The 18,308-nt window shown below is 39.9% G+C and overlaps 1 protein-coding gene across 1 annotated transcript in view; it reads right to left on the reverse strand.

Annotated features, from left to right (window-relative positions):
- PLCH1 (phospholipase C eta 1) overlaps positions 1 to 18,308 on the reverse strand; it is a 261,944-nt gene that overhangs the window by 11,156 nt on the left and 232,480 nt on the right. The window contains exons 16-20 of the mRNA XM_045297657.1: positions 16,971 to 17,150; positions 16,780 to 16,887; positions 15,666 to 15,790; positions 11,477 to 11,561; positions 8,556 to 8,702 (exon numbers count right to left, since the gene is read on the reverse strand). Of these exons, the coding sequence (XP_045153592.1) occupies positions 8,556 to 8,702; positions 11,477 to 11,561; positions 15,666 to 15,790; positions 16,780 to 16,887; positions 16,971 to 17,150 (645 nt within the window). The remainder of the gene's footprint in view (positions 1 to 8,555; positions 8,703 to 11,476; positions 11,562 to 15,665; positions 15,791 to 16,779; positions 16,888 to 16,970; positions 17,151 to 18,308) is intronic.

Consider the following 18,308-nt stretch of genomic DNA (forward strand, 5'->3'; position numbering starts at 1 on the left):
TGAACTGCCTCCCCCCTTTCCTGGATCTATGTTTGTTTGTTTGATCTTTATCTGCTTTTGGCTCTCTTTCAAAATCTCCTTGTTCATTTATGGTGGAGAGTCTTACCGATCATCCCCCTAGGGAATAAAGATCGCCATTAATATTGCCCTTTATTCACCCCTCGTACTCATTTTTTAAAGCCCTGTTGAGAGAGGGGTATTGGGCCAATATAGGCTAACTCCATATCACAGTACCTGAATTGCTCACTTGTACAGAATCAATCCTTTTGCGGATAGATGTTATTTACACAAACTCTGGGGGTTAATTGTCAGGTAAATTTTACAATAATCATCACTGAGAATGTCAGTCACATGTTTCCCAGAATAAAACATATCTTAACACAGCCTACAGGGCATTGATGTAGCAAGACCATGTCTGTCTGCCTACCAACAGTTCATCAACCTTGGCGCAGCCTTCTGCTGCTTCCTCAGACACCATGGATTTTCTGACCGAGGTCCTCAGGTGACAAGTGTGTCTGAAGTAGAGTCCAGTTCACCCGGTGGAGTTTCTGCCTCTGGAGCAGGCCCTGCACCCTGGAGATCCAGGATTCTATGTCCCAGCATTCCATGGCACCGGCCCGAGTCCCCAGGATGCACCTGGAGGCTGGGGTCAATGTGGTCTATTCGGTGCATATCACCAGTGACTGTCCCCGCTTAGGGTCCCCCAAAGTATTTTCCGTTAATCTTGCCACCAACTGGAGGCTGCTTCTCCTGCTTTTCCTCCCAACAGACATGCACTGGTGTCCCCAGACATGTCTGCTCCTTCCCCTCGCCTGGTTTCTTTTTCAATCAGTGTCCCTCATCCTCGGAGAGGGTGTCCACCTATCCAGGGGGACCTCATCATAGCTTTGCAAGGCAGCCACAAAGTAGACAACATCCCCTCCCCCTCCCCTGACCACTTGATCCCAGCTGACATGAGGCACCTTCTGGCAAAGTGACCTTCAAAGTACTGACCGAAAGCAGACGGTGTGTGGTTCATTGGCACCAGTCAGGCTCTCTACCAGGCTGTCTGGCCCCTCTGGCGAGCAGACTGCATGCCCTACAAGCCTGAGCTTGTTCCTACAGTAGTCCTTTGGTGATTGACTAACTTCACTCACCATAATGTCTTCCAGATCCCTCCAGGTCTTTCATAGTTTCATTGCTGTTTTTAAGGGATGTGGAGTATTCCACAGTGTGTATATGCCATAATTTTTTTTCATCCACTCTTCTACTAATGGCAATTTAAGTTGTTTCCAACTTCTTGCTATTGTAAATTTTGCTGCAATGAACATGGGGGAGCAGACATTTGTCTGTGATCTGTTTCTTATTTCTTTTGAGTATATGCCCAGTAATGTTATTGTTTGGTCAAATGGTATTTCAATTGCCACTGCTTTAGGAATCACCATATCACCTTCCACAGTGGATGTACGTATTGATAGGCCACCAACAGTGGATAAGACTTCCAATCTTACCACAACCTCTCCAGCATTTGTTGTTTTGTTTCGTTTTTTTTAATTGGGTTACAGTTATGGGGGTTAGACTAGATTTGCATCCCAGACGGCTAGTCAATGGGAGCATTTCCTCATGTGCTTATTAGCCATTTGAGTGTCACCATTTGTGAATCGTCTGTTCAGGTCCTTTGCCCACTTTCTGCAAGGGTTGTTAGTTTTGTTTTGTTTTCTGTTGTAGGCTTATAATATACTGTAGATTTTAGTAGTTAGTCCTTTATCCATTATGTTATTGCTAAATATCTTTTCTCAATCTATGGGCTCTCTTTTTACTCTTTTCATGAAAAATTTTAAGGTACACAACTCTTATTTTTAATAGGTCCCACTCATCTATTTTGTCTACCATGGACTGTATTTTCTCTGCTATAGAGATAACAGATAGCCCATGTATCTCCTGCACTAGAGGATTTAGATTTGTCCCAATTTTCTCATTGATGATCCTGATAGCTTTGGGTTTTACACTTAGGTCTTTGATCCACATTGAGTTTGTTGTTGTGCATGGGGAGAGCTATGGATCTTGTTTCATTCTTCTGTTGGTAGCATATCCAGTTTTTCCAGCACCACTTATGGAAAAGGGCATCTGCTTCTCTTTTAATGTTTAGTTGGCCTTTGTCAAAATTCAGTGTCCGTATGCAGATGCTTTTATTTCTAGGTTTTCTGTCCTGATCCCTTGGTCCATGTATCTATCATTATACCAAACCAGGCTGTTTTGAACACTGTGGCTGTGTAGTAGGTTTTGAGGTCAGGTAATGCAAGACCACCTACAATTGTCTTCCTTTTGTGGAGCTTTTTGCCTATCCTGCGCATCTTCCCTCGCCATATGAAGCTGGTAATTAATTTTTCCATTTCTTTAAAGATTGATGCTGGAATTTGGAACGAAATTGCATTGAATCTGTAGATTGCTTTAGGTAGTATTGACATTTTCACTATATTGAGTCTTCTGATGCACAAACATGTAATATATTTTCATTTATATAGGTCTCTTTTGCTTTCTCATAATAATGTTCTGAAGTTTTCTTTGTGCAGGTCTTTGTTTGTTTGGGGGGGTAGGTTTATTCCTAAGTATTTCAGCTATGGCATGGCTATTGTGAATGGTATTGTTTCTTGATGTCTTTGTATGTATTCTCATCACTAGTGTATAGGAATTCAATTGATTTCTGCTTGTTAATCTTGTATCCTGCTACTCTACTAAACTCTATTGTTTCCAGCAATCCTATTGTGGACACCTTAGGATTCTCAATATATAATATCATATTGTCTGCAAATAATGGAAGTTTCACTTTTTTTCTTTGCCCAATTAATTCCCTTAATTTTTTGCTGTTTTCTTATGGTACTGCTTAGGACTTCCAGCACAATGTTGAATACGAGTGGGGCTAAGGGACATCTTGGTCAGGTTCCCTTATTCAGTGGAATTGTTTTCAGCTTTTCTCCATTGAATGTAATATTGGTTATTGATTTTTTTCTTATATAGCCTTTATTGTGTTGAGAATTTTCCCTTCTAATCCTTTCTTGAGAACTTTTATTAGGAGTAGGTTTTGGATATTGCCAAATTCTTTCTCAGCATCCATTGATATGATCATATGGGTCTTATCTTTTTTCTTGTTAATGTGGTGGATTACATGCGGTGTTTTTTGAATGTTGAACCATCCCTGCATCCCTGGTATGAATCCTATTTAGTCATGATGTATTGTTCTTGTTTTTGTTTTGTTTTGTGAATTGCCTTTAGATTTTATTGGCCAAGATTTTGTTGAGAATTTTTGCATCTATGTTCATGAGGGATATCAGTCTGTAGTTCTCTATCCTTGGGGGAGTCTGCCTGGTTTGGGTAGCAGGGTTATGCTGGTTTCATAGAATGAGTTTGGGGATTTGCTGTCCCTTTTTATGTTCTGGAAGAGTTTGTGTAGAATTGGTGTCAGCTCTTCTCTGAATACTTGATAGAAGTCTCCTGTGAAGCCATCTGGACCTGGGCTTTTTTTCAGTTGGGAGTTTCTTGATGACCCTGTCTATTTCTTCTTTTGCTATGGGTCTGTTCAAGGTCTTAATGTCTACAAGTGTTAATTTGGGAAGAGTGTTTTTCTAGGTATTTGTCCATGTCATTCAGATTACTGAATTTTTTGGAATACAATCTTTCATAATACTGCGTCATTAATCTTTTTTACTTCATTTGGGTCTGTTATAACCCCCTATTTCATCACTAATTCTAGATACTGTTATCTCCTTTTCCTTTGTTAAATTTGCTAGTAGTTTGTTGATTTTGTTGATCCTTTCAAAGAAACAACTTTTTGCTCTGTTGATTTTCACATTGTTTTTCTGCTTTTCAGTTCATTTATTTCTGCTCTAATTTTTATGACTTATCATCTTTTGCTGTTGGAAAGTTTATGCTGTTGACTGTTCCAATTATTGGAGGTGTTAAGGTGTTGAACACGAATCTCTCATCCTTTTTCATTTGTGCATTGATTGCTGTAAAGTGACCTCTAATTACAGCTTTGGTTGTGCCCCATAGGCTGTTGTATGTTGTGTGTAAAAACATTCTCATTAGTTTTTAGGAACTTCCTAATTCCCTCTCTTATTTGAGCTATTATCCAATCTCTTTTGAGTAGTGTGTTGTTGAGTCTCCAAGTGTTTGTCATTTTTTTAATCCTTTCTATTGTTGATTTCCAGCTTTCTGGCACTGTGGTGGGATAAGATGATTTGAATGATCTCTGTGATTGAATTTTCTCAAGCTTGCTTTATGACCCATCATGTGGTCCATTTTAGAATATGAGCCCTGTGCACTGGAGAAGGATGTGGGTTTTTTGTTTTATCTTGTCTTGTTTTTTTGCTGTTGGTTGAAGAGCACTGTAAAAATCTAGGAAATTGAGTTGCTCAATTGTGTTGTTCAGCTCTTTTGTTGCTTTAGTGAGTTTCTTACCGGTGGATCTATCTTCCTTTGAGAATGGTGTATTTACATCTCCTACTATTATTATTGATCTGGTGATTTCTCTTTTCATCTCTTTGAGGATTTGGTTGATGAATTTTGAGGGTCTTTTGTTGGGTGCATTTATGTTTATTATGGTTATATGTTCTTGGCATATTGATCCGTTGAGCATTATGTAATGCCCATTCTTTTCTCTTGTTATGTCATGAACCTTGAAGTCTATTTTGTCAGAGATTAATATTGCCACCCCTGCTTTGTCATTAGCTTGGTAAATTTTTCACCATCCTTTGAATCTCAGTCTAGTTTTTTTGAGATGTATCTCTTGAAGGCAGCAGATTGATGGATCCTGTAGTTTATTCCAATCTGTTACTTTTTGTCTTTTGATTGGCACATTGAGTCCATTGACAGTGTAATTAAATCTAAATGTAGATTAATTGCTGTAATCTTGTATTATTTGTGCTTGATATTCTCCTTTCTCCCCTTTTATGGTGTGGTGTGTGTGTGTGTGTGTGTGTGTGCATGTGTGTGTGTGTGTAGCTAATTCGTGTCTTTGTTTCTCTACTAGATTTGTATGATTTACTTTCTGTTTCCAGTGGGTTGGTCTCTGGGTGATATAACACCCTGTGGTGGTCTCATGTTTGAGTGCTGTAGCTACTGCTTTTCTGCCCATAGTATTTTTTATAATGGTTTTGTTTTTATTAATTCTTTAAATATTTCCTGGTTCAATTTTTTTTCTCTCCTTCAAATTTGATGAAAGCTTTGCTGGATAAAGGATTCTTGGATTGCAGTTGTTGTCTTTCAACTTTTGGAATATGTTGCTCCAATTCCTTCTTTCCTATATGGTCTCTGAGGAAAAGTCCAAGTTTATTCTTATCTGTTTACCTATCAATGGCTGCCTTAGTCTTTCTATCTGCACTCATGATTCTCTCCTTTTCCTTAAAGTTTGACAATTTGACTACTATATGTCTTCATGTGGTTTTTTGTTTGGTTGGTTTGGGGGGGACAGGGCGGAGTATCTACTTTGTGTTCTCTCTGCATCTTGAATGGTTATCATCATCTCCTTTGTGATATTGGGGAAATTTTCTTCCAAGAATTCTCTTACTATTTTATCTGTAGACGTATTTGTTTCTTCCTGCTCAGGCACCTCAATAATTCAAATATTATTTTGCTTCATGGCATCCCACATCATCCTCAGGCTTTCTTCAGATTCTTTCATATTTATGTTTGAGTTTCTCATTTGCTGAAATCTGCGTGATTGCCTTCAAGTTCACTGATTTTATTTTCCATTTCTTCCTTCTGTTGGTCAAATCTTGTACTTTGTTTTGGATCTCTACTAAGTCATCACTTAGTTCCTGAATTTCCTTTGGGTATGAGGTTTTTAGTATCTCCATTTTTCCATCTATTTTCAGGATTGATCCCCTAATCTCTTATAGGGTCCTAAGCATAATTTTCTTGTATTCTCTATTTGGCAGTTCAAGGGCTTCTTTTTCTGTGTATTCCATTGGGTCTGGATAATCTTCAGTTGTTGGCTTTTGTTTCTCTTGATTTTTTGTGGTGGCTGATGATGACTGTGGTTTGTGCCACATATTGGTTGAGCTGTCGATGATGCATGGACTTCTGGGCTGTGTCTGTGTAGGAGGGGAGGGGTTGACTCTTTAGGTTAAGGAGGATCAGTTAGGAACTGAAAATCCTACTGTGTGGAGAAGAGAAGGGAATGATAGTTGGCTGGGTAAGAGGAATAGGATATAGGTGCTTGGTAGTAGGCTTTAAGTGGTAATATTAACCATAGGAAGCCTTCCTGTTAAGTATAGTAATGTTTGATGAGTTGGAGAAGGGGTTATAGGAGATGTGTTCCTAGTTGGTAGGTTCTAAGAGAGTGTGTAATACTGAGGTGGAGGAAGTGGGGTTTTGAGGTCATGGTGGTTGGGGTAGGTGAGCAGTATATTAAGATTTCTACCAGAGTCACTTATCGACCCTCTATATTACATAGGAAGAGTGGGGTACTTCTGTGCTTACAGCAGAAGGCCCTTTTATTGTGGGTTTCTGCACAACTCAGTACTATCTGTTTTGCATGTGGCCCCAGGGTGGAAATAGAGTACTGGAGTGTGTGTGTGGGCGTGGGGAGGTCTAAGGTGCCGGGAGAGGGGGGACTTCCAAACAGGAGGCAGTTTTTATAAGGACAGTAAGTTTCCATGTCATCCAGATGCCTAGACAGAGGAGAGGGAGCCACCAAGAAGCAGGGGTGCTGGGTTCCAGTTCCTCTGGCAGGAAAAGAGTTTTGTTTTTCAAAATAAAATAGGAGAAAAATGTAATCTCCTCTTGAAGCCTCCACAGTGCTCACGTTGTGTTCCTGTCACACCGGGGCTGGATCCCTTTCAAGTGAGCTGGGAGTATTTATCTGGGTGCCATTAGAGCCTGGCCTTTGTATGAAGAGGAGGAGGGGGACCCAGCAAGGGAGTAAAGCCCTTCACCAAAGGGTCAACAAACCCCTTTATTTAATACTTTAAAAAGCTTTCTACCTGAGGCATGCTAAGTGTGACGAGTACTGCTAATGAATCAAGGAGTTCTCATGTAGGGTTTGCATGTTGGCTTGAAGTTGTGGGGTTTGGGGGGGTTAGGGTTTCAGGCTTGAAGTGTGTGCTGTCTTCAAGGTCTAGGAGGGTACACTCACCTTCTTCCTCCGTGAGAAGGTTCTCGATAAAGTTGAACACAGTCTGCCCAATCTGATGGTTCTCCTGAAGTTGTAATGCCTCATTTTCTCAATGGTGCCTAGTTGTTCTAGCATAAGATGGAGCTTCTCCATCTCGTGAGAATTCACTGCAGACTGGAGAATATAGAAGATGGTGAAGGATGATGACAATGGTCTTGTGGTCCTGACAAGTGAGCAGACTCATCAGGGGCTCCAGGACTCCAGATTGGATGAGCATGGTCAACGAATCTGTGGTGCTCCCCATCGTGAAGTTAGCCACTACCCACACAGCCTCTTTTTGGACTTTAAACTCTCCATTTTTTCAGCAAAGACACCAAGTTGGGCAGCATGCCGTGATTGATTAGCTGCTTGATTTGCTGGCAGTTCCCTGCAGCCATGTTGCTCACGATCCAGGCCGCCTCCCTCTGGATGGAGGACTTGGGGTGCCTCAAGAGCTGGGCCAGAAAATCCAGCATGTCCTCATCGATGGCCTTCTGGGTATGCTGATCTGTTCCCATGACAATGTTTCCCTCCGTGTGGAAAGAGGGGGTTGGTATGGTGGTTGAAGCCAGGGCTAGGAGATGTGGGATAACATTGCTTGAAATAACAATGTCTCTGAACTCTGTGTTGTCACCTGCTATATTACCCAGGGCCCGCACTGCCTGTTCTCACACAGACACATTGGGGGAAGACAGGAGCTCCATCAGGGGCTGGATGGCACCATGTCCACAACAGCCTGGGTCAGCAACGAGGGTTCTGAGGTGATGCTGGTCAGCGCCCAGGCTGCTTCAAACTGTAGATGAGGGTAAGGGAAACACTTCAAAAAGTCCACCAGCCAGGGGACCAGCCTAACTTCCACAATCACCTTCAGGGGCGGGTTTCATGTTGGCTCTATTCCACAAGCCAACATGAGCTCCAGTATCCAGGGCTTCCAGAGGTCCATGAGGGCATCATGGGCTACACTTGGGAGATGGTCTGGGTTGGGATATTGCCCTTCACTGAACGGTCACAGAACTAGGGGAGAAGGAAGGAGGCTGGAACGTGTCACCCCACTGACCCTCTTAAGGTAGGGGAGAGGGGAGACTGCAGCGAGCTCCACTGCGTGGTCTTTGGGCCAAAATCAAAGAGAGAGAGTTCCAAAATAAACCTGAAGTGCTGAGACTCTAGGTTCTGTGTCTAAATTCCCAGAATTGGCCTCCTCACCTGTCTATCTCTGGGCCAAACAAGGTGAGTTCTACACGGGGACTCTAGTTCAGCACCATCCTCTCAGAACTCCTAATTTTTACATTTTTGATTAATAAAGTTTTCTGTGAATTTTTCAGCAATACTTTTAAACTTACCATTATGTCACACATGTTACATATTATACCTTATGAAGCAGAATGACTGGTCAGTTTAAAGAAAAAAGCCAAGCCACACCTACCAGGCACCAAGCTGCTGAAGGTCACAGTTCTTTGCCCAACGAAATCTCGTCCAATGGGATCGTGATCCCACACAAGGAAGCGAACCAAAGCGATTTCTGGCATGTGCACAGTAAATGTCAGTGTTTCTTCCCACACAGGGTTAAATCCTCAGAGAAATGAAAAAGGAAAAAAAATCAGAAAACCAGCAGGCGTAGCTAAGACTGCGTCGGCAGGCACATCTGCACAGTAGACAGTGAAAATTGCTTGCAATGGTTATTAAACTCAGGAAGAAGACTGGTACACTCCAGGATGCCTTCCTGAAATAGGGTCTTGGAATTTACAACATCGCTTGAAAATAATTGGTAAGAAAATTGCCTGTAAATTATCACATCAACTCTATTAATCTTTGATGCCAAATTGCATTGTAGAGAAAGGGCTTTTAGGTAATACTTAGAATGCTCCAATAAGCTCAAGAATTATCTATAGTTGTAATCTGAGAATAATTAAGAATGCCCTTCCTCTCCCATGCCATCAACCTTCTTGCCCACAAAGGATCCAGCTACTGTAATGATCACCCTCAACCATTTTATAGGGTGCTTTGTAGGTTTCAATGCTGTGATACATATATCAGTCTATCTCATTGCTGTAGCCAACCTCTGACGTTGTGAGAGTTGGTATGCTTTTTGTTTTTATGTTTATTGCTCTAATTAGGAAAAAAAACATATATACTACTGACTCTTGAAAATATATCTCTTTCAAAGTTACACAAGAAACTTAGGTCCTTGATTTTTTTAAGTAGAAATTACAAGTATCTAAAACTCATTTTATATTGGAGAAAAGATTATGTGCTTAAAGACAATTTGGGACAGGGCCAAATTAGACTGTGCAGTAATGATTCTCAGCAGCTCCTTTTAAAGCAAGACCCTCATAAATGAAGATGGTATTATTTTTCATAGCTTCTGAAAATGAATAGGAAAGCTATATAAATCAACTTAAATACTATAAAGCAAAAAGGATATAAATACTTTAGTTTATATTTTAAATAACAGATAAAAGCATGTGATTTGATAGCAAATCAAGCATTATATGCATTTTTGTATTTCCTTTCTAAAAATCAACTTTAGCATCATTGTATGTGTGCATTCAGGAGGCATGGGCCACTTAACCACATAAATAGCTTCAATCTAATGTGATAATTACAGGCGGAAAATCATTGAAACATTCCTCCTTAACAAGAGAGGAAATCTGTCTATTGAATTGGTGAAGACCTATCAATTATTCCTGAGACTTAGGAGGAAACAAACAAACAAAAAATGAATGAACTTGGATGGGAAAACAAAATTTAGGAAAGCTTCTTATTTTAAATATGTTATTTTAATAAGTAACAAGCTTATTCTATTCATGAAACCCAAATACCTTCCATTTAACCAACACTTAGAACAACTCTGCTGTCAGCTGTTGTGGAGTTAGCCTTTGATTCATCGCAACCCCATTCGCAATAGAATAACACGATCATCTTACCCTAAAAGTTCTTCTCATGATTGTTGCAGATGGAACTATTATGGTCTGTAAAGTTTTCAATGGCTAATTTTTAAAAGTAGACTGCCAGGCCTTTCTTCCTAGTCCCTTTTTCTTTAGGAGCTCTACTGAAACTTGTTCAGCATCATAGCAGTGCACAAGTTTCCACTGACAGACAGCTGGACAACAGGTAAACTGGCTGGGAAATTATCCCGGACCCTCCATGGGCCATGGAAATTCTTAAAGCACCACCGCTGCCCCAGGTCTCTCTATCAACCCAAAATTTCTCAAGTCTTTTAAGGATTGTGATTTAAATTTATCTCAAAGTCTTAATGACTACAAGCTGAGAACAATAAATGTTCAATGATGTTTGTCAACTGTGTGAAAAAATTAGTGAATAACATTTTAGAAAATTATGAAGGAAAGATGAGGTTTAAGGGATAGAAGTCTTACTTTATACTTCCACAAAAAAGATAATGAGAGGGAGAATGCTAGTCATTCACTACAAATAAATATTGAAGAAGTTGTTTTGCCAGAATATGCCGAATTTCCATACATGCTGCAGAAGAACTGAGAAGTCACTAAGCAATTGAAGCTTTGTTAGTTAAACCTTGAGGAAACTCGTGCTATAAAGAAATAATTCAAAAGTACCATAGATGCAGTTTTCTAAGAGTTTTTTAACTTACTTTTTTATTTGTATTGCTTTAAGTCCACACGTAACAAGTCATTAACCATTTCAATACTCTTTCTGTGTACAACTCAGAGAGATTAAAAACTCAAAACTCACTGAAATCGAGGAGACTCAGACTGCCCCATAGATAGAGTAGAACTGCTCCCATGCGTTTCCAAGACTACAACTCCCTACGGGAGCAGAAAGCCTCATCTTTCTCCCTCAGAGCAGCTGGTGAGGTCAAACACGTGGCCCTGAGGACAGCAGCCCAACACACAGTCCACTATACCACCAATGCCCCTGTGGACAATCAGTGATATTAGTTATGTCCACTGTTTTCCTCAACTATTGATGTTATCTGCCTCTAAGTTTTCCGTCACCCTAACAGATGCTCTCTTAAGCAACAAATTTCTCTTTTTCTCTCCCTCTCACTTGTCCCTGGTGACCACTAATATGCTTTGGTACTAAGTTAATTTTTAATTCATCCTTTAAAAATGTCTCTTATTCTATTCATTAGAAATAATGTTTATTCCAGAAGCAAGTCTTGAGAGCAAAGGTTATATCCATTTGCTTAATGTTATGTTGCACTCACTTTAGCACAATGCAGATGGCGGCTATAGATTTTAGTGAGTCATTTTGTTACTATACAGATATTTTCACTTTTCTTTTTTTTATTTTTTTATTTTTACTTTTCTATGAAAATTCTATTTCTAGAGAACCCTGATTAAAAGGGAGCACAGATTATCATCTTACCATTGTCATCTACCACACGGGTCTGATCTTTACAACAATCCACAGGCAATCCAATGATTTCAACTTCAACAAAGGGGTCAATGATCTATGTAAATAAAGAGAAGGCACTATTACAAATGGCATATTTCTATACATGAGTGAAATAATTTCAAATATTTACCAAAGTGCCCACATTTCAATAGCAATCAGTTATACTAGAGACTTACCATAGAAGCGGAACTGTACCAACTACAGCAAATGCACAAATAAGGAATAGGAATGACCAAAAAAATACTTTACATTTTTATTTGCAATATTCACTAATGCATGTAAAGTTTGCCCAGGGAACCTATCATCCCAAGGCTGTGTTCATACCTCGTATACAAGAGAGGTTTTGCCCATTCATAAATGGTCAGAGCAATTATCCAGTTAAAAATTGAAAATCTGGCAAATGTCTATCATGAGGAAGGATTTTCGTGTACAATATTCATTTAATGGTACAGCACACAACAATGAATAAGAAGAAATTTCTCTTAGATATAATGCTGAGCAAAAGAAGCGAAATATAAAGAAGCACACGCTATGAAACACGAGATTGATGGACCTCTAGGGACAGCAAGTCGAATAGGGTTCTTGGAGGTACAGTGTGGTGAGGTGTGTGTGAGTGCAGGTGGAGGTGGAGGGTAAAAGAGAGCTGATGGCAAGTTCAAGAAAGGAAAGGATGTTTTGAAACGGATTGTGGTAGCAATTGCACAATACTGCCTGATGTGATTGGCCTATGGAATGATATGATATCTGTGTTAACTCCCAATAAAATAGTTGAGGGGGGGGAAGAGTGCACATGCCCAAAACTTGGACAACTTAACAACATAAAAACAAATAACCCAATTATAAAATAGGCAAAGGACTTGAACAAAATTTTTTTCAGCCAAGAGGATATTCAAATAATCACTGAACATAAAAATATGACTGGCCAGGGTGTGGTATAGCACTGATGAGACATACAGCTTTCCTCTGGTTCTTTAATGCTTCCTCCCCCGCCCCCCAACAACTATCATGACCCTAATTCTACCTTAAAAACCTGGCTAGACCAGAGCATGTACATGGGTACAGATAAGAGCTGGAAACACAGGGAATCCAGGACAAATAAACTCCTTGGGACCAATATTGAGAGTCGCCATACCAGGGTGGGAAGGGGAAGGTGAGGGGAGAGAGGGGGAACCAATCACTATGACCTATCTATAACCCCCTCCCAGGGGGATGGACAACAGACAAGGGAGTACAGGGAGAAATCAGATGGTGCAAGACATGAAAAAATAATAACAATCTATAGGTTATCAAGGGTTCATGAGGGAAGAGTGGTGAGGGAGGGGAAAAAATGAGAAGCTGATATCAAGGGCTCAAGTAGAAAGAAAATGCTTTGAAAACGTTGATGGCAACATATGTACAAATGTGCTTGACACAATGGATGGATGGATGGATTGTGGTAAGAGTTGTATGAGTCCCCAATAACATGATTTATAATAAAATAAAAGATGACTGGCATCATTACACATCAGAGAAATGTAAACCAAATGACAATGAGATAATAGTTCACTCCTTCTAAGATGACTAAGACTAGATAAATGAAAATTTAAAAACCACCAAGTAACCAATGTTGGCCAGGACCTGGAGAAATTAGAACCCTTATCCACTGTTGGAAAAATGCAAAATGGAAAGCAGAGTGGTGGTTCCCCAAAAATCTCAAAATAGAACCACCATGTGACCCAGCAACTCCTGGAGTGCAGTGGCTCCAAACTAGACTTGAACACTAAAGTTCACTGTCGCATGATTCACAATAGCCAAAATGTAGAAATATCCAAATACCCATCAATAGATGAGTAGCTAGACAAAATATGATCCATGCAATGGACGATAGTACTCAGCCAGTAGGAAAAATGAAGTCTTCATACGTGCTGTATGATGAGAGGAACTGGAAGATGTTATACTGACGGCCAAGTTTTCCCAGTTACAAGAATAGTGGAGAGAGTGACACAAAAATTAAAGAGAAGAGCTAAACTGTAGCAAGCACTTACTGTGTATCCACAATATACTCTTAAAGATGCTTGACCTGCTTTCATTGTTGAGTAATTACAACAACTTCATGAGGCAAGTATTATTATGATTATTATTCCCATTTTACAGCAAAGTATATCAAGACATAAATGAGCTAGCAAGTTTCCCTAAGATCACCTGACCTATCTAAATGGTGTGGTACTATCTCAGGGCCTATACTCTAAATTACTTACTAAGGGCCCAAGGTCATCTTTAAATAAAAATCATCACATTCTACATGCCCCAACAATCTCACACATAGGGATATGCCATGAAACGTGAAAGCGGAGGCTAAAAAAAGAGAATTATATACAAGTTTCATTGCAGCTCGTTTATAATGGCCCCAAAGTGGAACCAACCTAAATGCCCATCGGCAGATGCTTGGATAAACAAAGGATGGTACATGCATACAACAGACTACTATACAGTCAGTCAGAGACATGGAATGCCGATACTTCATCCCTACAGCAGGGCTGAAGACATTATGCTTAGTGAAATCATCCAGTTACAAAAAGCAAGTATTATATGACCTCATTTACCAAGAAAAGGTCAATGTATAAAGAAACAACGTTTAAATGGTTATTGGGGATGAAAGAAGGAGGGTTTACTGTAATGGAAAAGTCACATTGATTAATGTAGTACAACTATAACTGATCATTTAATTGCTGTAAATAAAGCTGTACACCTGTGGAAAGTTATCGGATGCCTTGAATTTATGACAATAGTAAAGAATCTACTATCTGACCGGTGTGGGCATTAACAACGTACATCTGGTAGCAGCGAATGCCTTGGTACCAGGTAACAGTAATGTTGGCTGTGATGCTTATGGTTATGTGTCAACTTGACTAGGCCATGATGCTAGGGGGTTGACAGTTATGGAATGATAAATACCGACAGTTATGTAATGATGCAGTCATCCTCCATTTTTGCATAGTGACAATTTTTATGTTAATGATCTCATCTTTAAAATCTGAGCATGTCGATAAGTGAGGAGTGGGTGCATGTCTTTTAATCTCTTACTAAAACACACTTCAGTGTTATTAGTAATGTCAATGACGTTGTGTCGAATAGGAATCATACATCTCTTCATGTCACATTATAGTCTCAATATACCTCTTACAACTCAAACTCACTGTCATTGAATGATGCAGACTCATAGTGAACCTGTAAGACAGGGTAGAACTGCCCCTGTGGATTTCAGAGACTCTTTACTTGTAAGGCCTCATCTTTCTTCCATGGAACAGCTGCTAGTTTCAAATTGCTAACCTTTTGGTTAGTAGCCCAATGCATAACTCATTATGCTACCATATCACTTATAATAATTATTCCAAAATTATTAGATCTGAAGATAGACCCTGATTTTTATTGCATTGTTAAGGACTAAAATATTAATATGGTATAATTTGTTCCTTACTTTAATAATTATATTTTAATAAAATTAGTTTATGGCTTTAAAAACATTATTCTGAGTTCCATAGGTCTCACCAGATACCAAAAGTATCAGGATCCAAAAATTATTACTGAAAACAGTTGAGAGTGGCAGAGCAAGCATAAAACGATGGACCATCTCTGAGAAGAAGGACATGAGCATAAGAGATGCCCTGAGACAGGGGAAAATAGAAGGGTAAAACTAGGGTAATGGGAATCCTAGAATCAAAGGTGTAGAGTGAACCCTGATCATACAAGGGAGCATTTTACAGTCATGATGCGTCAGTATAGCACACTTGGATATGCCAAGCAGCAGCGGGTGGCAGGAGAGCAGGTATCTGATGTGCAGCTGGGATGAAAGTCCCAGAACATGAGGAGGTTAAGACACAGTCCTAGACAATGTTTTGGTCGATAATAAAATTGGGTTTGCACTCCAGTTTAGCATTGATGGGGTCAGGCTTGAATTGTAAAGGGCATTATGGTCCCACAATCCTCCAAACTGAAGGGTGCATGCAAGAACGTTTGTCAGTAAGTCAGTTAGCATCCCTGAAATGAGGTCAATAATCATTTATGACTAATTTCCTAGAGCTTACAACACACACACACACACACAGAATTCTGAAGAATAATGAGAAAACATAAACACAACATAATTATCACAGAATGTACTCAGTTGTCTGTGATTTACCTCGCCTCTGTCGCCCAGCATGGAATCCGGAGGTTTGGGGAGTTGCTGGCCACTGATTACTTTCAGGATGAGTTGCTTTTTGGGGTTGGCAGGAAGTGGGTCACCAGAGAAAGGATTGAAAGTACCTAAACCAAGTAAGGCAGAGGTTACACTGGAAGTTGGTACCACAGGGGAAACACATGCACGATTTAAGCCTGTGAACAACGAAACAATAAATGTTGAATGACCCCAGTGTTTCCTAGAGCAGAAAATTGTCACAACCCTCAGTGTGACTTTGCCCTGAAGGCAGCACCAGCTGGCATTTCCAGAGCCATGGTTTTTGTTAGAATCTGTGCCCTCAAAGGCCAGGCAATTAGGCCATTTGAAAAGAAGTGTCTGCAATGCAATTACCAACCTGGCACGAGGGAAAAGAGGCGGTGTCAGTGAGTGCCAGTAGTCTCAAGTAAGGGAGCAATTAGGTCAGATCCAAGTAACTTCCTAAGCTACACTCTCTTAAGCATAGAAGAAGGTATGAAATCATGCAAATAGAAGAGCAAGAAAACAAGCAAAGCATAAAATCGAGGAGACACGTCTGCCAACACTTTCCTTAGATAAATTGTTTATGACTTCAATTTGGATAACATAAAAAGAATTTTATCAAACCGAACCAAAAGAAAGTGTTCTTTGATCTAACACGATATTATACTTTCTTTTCTGTTGGACCTGTTTTATAATCGGTTTACACTAAGTAAAAGGACTTCATAAAATTCTTCCAAGAGGTATTTTAATTTTCCCAACTGATCTCAGACTCCCAAGCCCACCTAAAGTTTCTGACAAACAGAGCTTGAACCGTGGAAGGTCATGCAAGGACAATGGATTTCAGATGGCAACTCATCACTCTGCAGGGCCCTTTGGATAAGTCAAACTTCACGAGAAAAATGATAAATATCATGTTACCCAAATATCATGTTACCCAAATAGCTTTAACAAAAAGTCTCATTTACATTCCAACAATTTACCCCACTTTTTTTTAAAAAAATCATTTTGTAAACCACTGTGGTATTCCAATTTCCATAGAGTTCTTTTAATAGGGGCCACCTGCGTTCAGAGACACGGTGGTGAGATTAATACATACCCTTGCACATTTGCTGGGGTTTGAGGACGTAGCCACAGTTGCCATTTGTCTTGAATTTGGCTCGGTTTAACTGCATCATTCTTCCTTCGGACTGGTAGTTGAGGGCCACTGTGGAAGTGGGAAGTTGGATAGAATTAGGGCAGGATGAAGCCAGGGCGCACTGAGAGTGTTCCTTCTCAGGGCACACCCACCTAGCTGACAGCCTGCATTCCAATAAGGAAGAGGGTTGAAGTTGCTGGAATCAATTCGGTAGGCAGAGGGGTAAATCCTCGTGAGCTGCTTTTGGTTATAAATCATGAACTGCTCTGATTTCTGCTGAACCACTTGATGCGCTCTTGTTTCACTGAATGACAGCACATTCCCCGTTGTTCCTACGTGTTTGTAATAGAGAGAAATGAAAAGTGAGAGCTTCCACAAAGAAAACAAGTGGCCAGTCCCACTCCCGCGATACTTTACCGTGAGGGTCAAAAACCAGTGCATTTGTAATAGAAGCAGTTGAAGAGTTAAACACACAGGGCGCAAGCCATTCCAGTCCAAGTGTGGATAAAAAACAATCAATATAACCTATTCTTGGTGGGTAATAAGAACTAACAACATTCATCTAAAGAGGCACACACATGAAAAATCTATTAGCTGATAGAAATCAGGATCCAAGAAAATAAAGAAAAGAGATCAATTACAGAAAAGGGAATTTCAAATCTAAAGTTATTTTGAATCGAATTGTGGACGTTGCAAAGCCTGTTTGGGGAAAAGGAATAATAATGGACCCAAAAAGAAAAAAATAAGAGTCCAAAGAACATTAAAAGAAACAAAGTTTTCAGAACAAGGATAACCACCCACCTAGTGAGGCTTGGGAACAATGGGAGGAGGCGGGGAGGGGGAAATGGCGCTAAAAGATATGAAGCATGTTCTAAAGTTTCAGCTAGGATTATTAATGGATCAAGCGAGAGCAACAACAAACCTAAAAGTGTGGGGTTCATGATGGAGTGAACAACCAGTTACTCCATTTCCTCAACCCTGCCTTTTGTACTCCACCCACCTCTTCAACAAACATTCCCATCCCATTCAATAAAAACCTGCATCTGTCCTCTGAACATGCTACGAAAAGACCAAGGTCAAATAAAGGCCGAAACTTGTTTCATTCTCATTTTCTTTCATTTTTTAATGAATCATTTTATTGGGGGCTCTTAGAGCTCTTAAAACAATCCATACATCAATTGTATCAAGTATATTTGTACATATGTTGCCATCATCCTTACCAAAACATGTTCTTTCTACTTGAGCCCTTGGTATCAGTTCCTCCTTTTTCTCTCCCTCTCCCACCCTTGTGAACACTTGATAAATTATAAATTATTATTATTTTCATGTCTTACACAATATGCTATCTCCCTTCACTCACGTTTCTGTTGTTCATTACCTTGGTATGTGGGTGGGGGGTTTATATGTGGATCATTGCAATCTGTTCCCCCTTTCTTCCCCTTCCTCCCCAACCCCCTGCCCACACAAACCCTTGATAATTTATAAATTAT

Source organism: Echinops telfairi, unplaced genomic scaffold (genome assembly GCF_000313985.2).
Source record: "Echinops telfairi isolate 266 unplaced genomic scaffold, ASM31398v2 ScPeMD7_7420;HRSCAF=8458, whole genome shotgun sequence".
In the NCBI taxonomy this organism is placed as follows: Eukaryota; Metazoa; Chordata; class Mammalia; order Afrosoricida; family Tenrecidae; genus Echinops; species Echinops telfairi.